General features: G+C 49.5%; 1 protein-coding gene across 1 annotated transcript; it reads left to right on the top strand.

The window, feature by feature from the left end:
* The first annotated feature begins 398 nt into the window (after positions 1-398).
* Positions 399-4,472, top strand: LOC142582512 (uncharacterized). The gene has a single exon (XM_075692369.1). The coding sequence runs from the start codon at positions 399-401 to the stop codon at positions 4,470-4,472; it is 4,074 nt and encodes a 1,357-aa protein (XP_075548484.1).
* Positions 4,473-6,863: the final 2,391 nt, after the last annotated feature.

A 6,863-nucleotide genomic window follows, 5' to 3' on the forward strand; every position in this document is an offset into this window, starting at 1 on the left:
ACGAGGCTACGAGCGAGGGAAGTGAGCTGGAGGAGTTCCTGCGTTTTTTGAGAAAAGAGGTTGCGACGCGGGAGATCATACAGCGGGCCGAAGCTCCGAGAGACAACAGTGCCGAATTGGTAAAGGAAAGGCGCAACAGCAACACTAAAGCGGCGAACATGCCTACTGCAGCGGCACTGCACACCACGATCAAGGACAGCACAGCATGTCTATTTTGTAATTCGAACGGCCATGAGACCGGCAACTGCAACGCAAAGATGTCTGTGGCGGATAAGAGAGAGGTGCTGAAGCGTGACAAACGGTGTTTCCGGTGTACAACAAAAGGGCACGAGGCAAGAGAATGCCGTAAAGCTAAGTGGCTCAGGTGTGCGCATTGCAAGGGCAGACATTTAACGACAATGTGCGACCCTGACTTCAGGAGACGCCGCGACACTGATGAAGGGGATGCATCTTCGTCAACGGTGATTGAGCAAGCCACGGTGTTGAAGTCCTCATTAGGCACGGGAGATGACTTGATGTGCACGGGAGAGCAGCAGTTTCTCCTACAGACAGCGCGAGCTTGGACAGAGGGTCCACATGAACGTACTCTTGTCCGGCTTCTCCTGGACGGTGGCAGTCAGCGAACCTTCATCCATCGCAACCTATCCGAAAAGCTGCAGTTAAAAGTGCTGGGAGAAGAGGAACTTAAAATATTTGCCTTTGGTGAGACATCAGCCACCACACGCACAAAAACGCGTCGAGTGGAGCTGTGGCTCGGAAGCCAGTACGACGGAAAAGGGGTGCGAGTGGAAGCGCTGGAGGTTCCTTGCATCTCTGCAGATATCATGGCTGCTCCATCAAATTCTGTTCTACTTCAACTTTCAAAATTTCACTTCCAAGTCGCAGACGCCTCGCGGGGCGACGAAAGCGAAAATATTGACCTTTTGATTGGCGCTGATCATTACTGGGAAATTGTCACGGGATCCACTAAGCGTCTCAGCTCCAAATTGATGGCGGTGGAGACTGTATTCGGATGGACAGTCCAGGGCCAGGTCGGCACAAGGAAGTCAACAGGAGTCTGCTCCTCGGCTGCTGGCGTGATGCGGATAGGAGTGAGTGAACAAATTTACAAGGAAATATCAGCACAGCTAAAGTCTTTCTGGGAGCTCGAGCACATCGGTATCAAGGAACATGAGCCAGTTCGTCACGAGGACGCAGTCCTTCAGCACTATAAAGAAACCGTCAACTTTGAGAATGGCCGCTATAAGGTGTCGTTCCCTTGGAATTCGATGGTTTACGAGCTTGGCGACAACTACGAGTGCGCAGCAAGGCGTCTTAAAGCACAGACAAAGCGACTCTTGGAAGGAGATTCGTTGATTAGGGAATACGACGCCTGCATAAGAGACTACATAGAAAAGGGCTATGCAGAGCCAGCCAGCAAGGATTACGGCACGTCGGAAGGTCCGGTGTACTATATGCCACATCAGGCAGTTGTTCGTCGCGAAAGCCAGACGACAAAACTGAGGGTAGTATTTGATGCATCATCAAGTGCCAAAAATCGCCTCTCACTGAACAATGTTTTGGAAAGTGGCCCAAACCTAAACCCAGAGCTCATTGATCTGCTGATCAATTTCCGCACTTACAACATTGCCATCGTTGCGGATATTGAAAAGGCCTTTCTCCAAATATCACTATCAGAGGGCGATCGGAACGCTGTGCAGTTTCTCTGGTACGCTATGACGCCAAAGAAAGGGGAAGAGCTTCCAGCTGTGGTGACCTATCGCATGACTCGCGTGCCGTTCGGGGTCACGTCGAGCCCATTTCTCTTGGCTGCAACGTTGCAACATCACCTTGAAGGCCTGCCGGAACGGTATGCTGAAACTGCAGGTATTCTGCGCAGGCATCTTTACGTGGACGACCTTGTAACTGGGGTTGACAGCCTTGACAAGGGTAAAGTCTTGTGCCAGGAATCCAAAGATATATTGTCTCAAGCAGGGATGCGGCTACACAAGTGGATGTCGAACGACCGCGATCTCGTCAACTTCTTAGAGAATGGCAATGTGGAGAGAACGAACGCTGATGCTGGATATGCTGCAGCTACAAAGGTATTGGGAGTGGGTTGGAATGCTCAGACTGACCACTTTGAATACAACCTAACTTCACTCATCGACTTCCTCTCCGCAAGAGCCGACAACAAGAGATTTGTGCTGCAGGTCTCGGCAAGAATTTTCGACCCTTCTGGATTTATTGCTCCCACCACATTATGCGTAAAGGTAATGTTCCAGAAGTTGTGGGAGTTGGGAATTGGTTGGGACGATCCCTTGCCTGAAACCTTGCGGCCTGAGTGGGACTGCTGGTGTAGGGAGCTTCCACGCATCGAAGGAGTGTCTATTCCAAGACTGATAGCGGCAGACTTTAGAAACGATGATACGGAGAAAGTGGTGCATGTTTTCTGTGACGCAAGCCCGAAGGCCTATGGTGCTGTCGCATATATTGTGACCAAGTCTCCGTTCGGACTAACAAATGTCAGCTTGGTCATGGCTAAATCAAGAGTGGCCCCTTTGAAACGCCTCTCGCTACCCCGATTGGAGCTGATGGGAGCCCTTATTGGCGCGCGACTATGCCACTACGTTACCAAGGCCTTGGATCTGAAGAACGTTGCTACCATCCTCTGGACTGACTCTACAGTAGCTATGTACTGGATCAAGGGAAACGCTGCCAGATGGAAGCCCTTCGTGGCAAATCGAGTCTCAGAGTTGCAGGCGCTGACAGATCCCAGGGATTGGAGACACTGCCCAGGCTCAGACAACCCCGCTGACCTAATCACCCGCGGCATTCTCCCATCGGCCCTGCGGGAAAGCGAACTGTGGTGGAAAGGACCCCGTTGGCTTCAGGAGGATGACACGTGTTGGCCAACGATAAGTGAGCCGAGCTCCAAGGCTGGGGAGTGCCAAATGGAAGAGCGAAAGGTGACGGTGATGCCCATAGTGTCATCGTCATCCATGGCAATTTTAAACGTTGAGAATTATAGTTCATTCAGCAGAGTCGTGCGAGTAACCGCGTGGGTCCGCCGCTTTGTCGACAACTGCCACAACAAAGAAGGAAGGACGATCGGCCCATTACGAGCTGAAGAAGTAATCAGCGCCGAAAGATACTGGTTGGCTAGAGCTCAACGAGATGCGTTCAGCGACGACATTTCAAACCTGAAGAATCAAAGACCGCTGCACAAGAGCTCTCCTGTTATGCCTTTCAACCCATACTTCGACAAAGAGGGCCTCATGCGAGTTGGTGGACGCTTGCAATTCAGTGATAACAACGAAGAGACTAAGCATCCCATCGTTCTCACTGGCAATCACCCCCTCACGTCACTGCTCATACGGAAGGAATATTTGAGAATGCTGCACGCGGGCGTACGCGATACTCTAGCACAGCTGCGAGAATCGTATTGGATTATCCGAGGACGTCAGGCCGTAAAGAAAATTATCAAGCAGTGCCTCGTCTGTCACAGGCAAAGTTGCCCTCCCGCTACGGAACCAGTAGCACCACTTCCAGCTGACAGAGTGACAAAGGGAAACCCGTTCGACATCGTTGGCATCGATTTTGCAGGGCCCTTGATTTGTCAACAGTCACGCGACAGCAAAAAATGCTACATCGCTATTTTCACCTGTGCTGTGACACGTGCCGTCCACCTTGAGCTTGTCAGCGACCTGTCGGCTACAGCCTTCCTGTTGGCCTTTAAACGCTTTGTGGCACGCCGTGGAATTTGCTCGACGGTGTATTCGGACAACGCGCTCACATTCAAGCGTGCAGCCAGGCATCTAAAGGCAATGTTCATGCTGTTGCAGGTCGAGGAATTGCAGTCATACTTCGCCGGAAACCAGATCAGATGGAAGTTTATTGTTGAACGGGCAGCTTGGTGGGGTGGATTCTGGGAGCGGATGGTGCGATCTGTGAAAGTAGCATTGCGAAAGGTGTTAGGTCGGAGCAGCTTGAGTTTCGAAGAACTGACCACCGTTCTTTATGAGGTGGAGGCCGTGATCAACTCACGCCCTTTGACTTTCATATATGATGATGCTCAAGAGCCAGAACCACTGTCACCGGCTCATTTCCTTGTCGGAAGAAAGTTGACGACCCTTCCTCCACACCTGCTGCCGGACGAAATTCCTGGCGGTGGCATGCATCTCTCACGACGCTGGAAGTACCGGACTGCCATGGCCGACAGTTTCTGGAGACGGTGGCGGAAAGAGTACTTATTGGAGCTCAGATCGGCACATATGTGCCGACCAACGACATCGAGTGATCTGAAGAAAGGCGCATTGGTGCTCCTGAGGGAAGACCGCTTGAAACGCCACATGTGGAAGACCGCCAGAATTAAGGAAACATTTAAGGGTAGAGACGGCAGGGTGCGGTCCTGCAAACTGATATTAAGTGGGGGAACTGAGGTGAAGCGACCGATACAGCTGCTGTATCCCTTGGAGATTGTAGAGCAATGAGCTCAATAATAGTTCGCTCATCCGGGGGAGGTTGTTGTATATCCTCCATTCTGGAGCCAGGATCCCCCTCCCCAGCGGCGCCAGACAGTTGATAAACCCCCGCGCTGCGGGCCACCGACGAAGTGGCAAGGAGAACTTCTTCTCAGAGGCGCCGGACACTTGATACCCCTCAAACTACGTGCCTTACTGGCGGGCGCGACGTATACAAACGAACCGGCGGTGCGGTGGTGCGTTCCAAGAGTGGAGGTGGTGGTGATAACTTTATTGCACACAGGGGAGTTGCGGACACGCAGGTCCTTGGGCCCCCGCACGGCCCCACTGCACTCAAGCGTTCATGTCCCGGAGGCTCATGACCCTGGCAGCCCGGCCTGTGGCGATGGCTTTGGTGCGTGCGTGGTGCAAGAATGCTTGTGTGGCATGGTGTATTATGTCTTTCTCCTTCTCACTACTCTCTCCCATTTCCTATACCTTCTAGTGAAAAATAAAGCAGTCTTCTTGATGCGCTCGAAGCGAAAGGACGTCTGTCGTTTTTCCATCAGTTCAAAGTTCTCCGTCTCTTATTCCACAACAGAGTTAATACGATCTCGACCGGGTGAGGTGGGTCTTCATCGCAAGAATCGGGAAACGACGACAAAGCCGGGCCTCGTGATGATGAAAAAAAGTACAAAAGATTGTATTCACTTCATTGCTACATGGTTGTACCCGCTTGAACGCTTCTCACATTTGACAGGTCGATCATACAGGGGCCAAGAAGGCCTTAATTACGCCTTGCAGTCTTGTGGTTGTCGACGTCTTCTTGAGGTGCCTGTGGAAGTATTACTGCTTTCGTCAGGGTCTATCGTCGACGACTACCTGCCCATCAGTTTGTCTTTTCTTGGTCCATCCCGTTGTGTCAGCTCGGGGAATAAAAGGGGTGGCGCTGTATCGAATAGGGCAATTATGTCGACATGGGGAAGCCCGTTTGAACGCTTCTCACGTTTGACAGGTCGATGTCCAGGCTTACCGTAACAGCCTATTATGGGACGAGGCAAATCATCTTGTCATGGGAACGTAAGCCTGAATGTCTCTCACATTTCACAGATCGATTATAACAGTAGGCAATTGCTTCTTGGAATGTAGCCTAGGCCATGGTAGATGTGATTTGTAATGCTGTATATGTGAGCAGGCTGATTGGGATTATTGCATGAAGTAAGGCAAAGCACCTACGTTAAGTCTCGGTGGAAATTGTATAGCCCGTTATTGTATATATTAAAGTCATTTGAGACTGTCTCCGGTAAAAAGTTATAGGTTTTATAATATTAGGACTTCTTAGCCTCCTGTTAGGCTATTGAGAAAAAGACTGTACGAAGTTCTGTTGTGTGTTACAACGTTATCATTGATTTCAAGATAAAGTGACTGTATAGTACATCTTTCTCAGGCATAGCTCATTTCCCCTGGGTACCACCGCCTGACGTTTATATTTTAAAATTTTCCCCAATGGCGTAAGTTATGTCGCCGAACAAAAATAAATGCCGTTTCTAAAGGATAAACCAACACAGCTTCACGAGAAAGCCCGGCACGTTGGCGCGCGTCATCTGTGCTAACGATAAGGGCGCCCCACGTCGTTCAAAAATGAGAGGACTTGTCACTCCCCGTTTTTTTTTTCTCGAGGACGCCACTAAACCGTAGAAGGGTAATGACATGGTGCGACCTCCCAGCTGCCATACCAGCGCGTTCTTTGTATATATTTGTGGAGCATAGCGCCGGAGAAAGAATTTATGAAATGATTAAAAAAGGACTTTCTAATCATACATTTTTACCTGATGGTAAATGGGAAAAAAAAGTCAATGCGCACCAGGAAGGCGGGTTTAAAATTATGCAATATTACTTGCTATTGCAAAAAATTAAGAGGGAACATAGTCAGTAATTAACAAATTCAGGTTACACAATGTACGCTAGTTAATATGTTGCATGAAACTTGGGTTTATTAGTACTCTTAAGGTTTTATTTGGGGAGGCGATTTCATATAAGGGATGTGCGAGACCAAGACGAGCTTAAGAAAATTAATGTGACTAGATTTGATGCCTAATTTATACAGCTGATCAATACGATACGATATATGATAAAGGAAAGCTGAGACATCCATGCACCCAAACGTAGCTAAGTGCTACAAAGGAAACCCATACGGGTTCCTCGAAAGAAAAGCTTGGCAGTTGAAGAAGAATTCGTCCTGGTCCGGGATACGAATTTTTCTTCAACTGCGAAGCTTTTCTTTCGAGGAACTCGTGTGGGTTTCCTTTGTAACACTTAGCTACGTTTGGGTGGATGTCTCATTTTCCCTTTATCAATTACCTCTCTCTACCTTGCGGGTTTCCGAAGAACTATTACGTCAAACGATACAATATATGTTGC

Source organism: Dermacentor variabilis, chromosome 1 (genome assembly GCF_050947875.1).
Source record: "Dermacentor variabilis isolate Ectoservices chromosome 1, ASM5094787v1, whole genome shotgun sequence".
In the NCBI taxonomy this organism is placed as follows: domain Eukaryota; kingdom Metazoa; phylum Arthropoda; class Arachnida; order Ixodida; family Ixodidae; genus Dermacentor; species Dermacentor variabilis.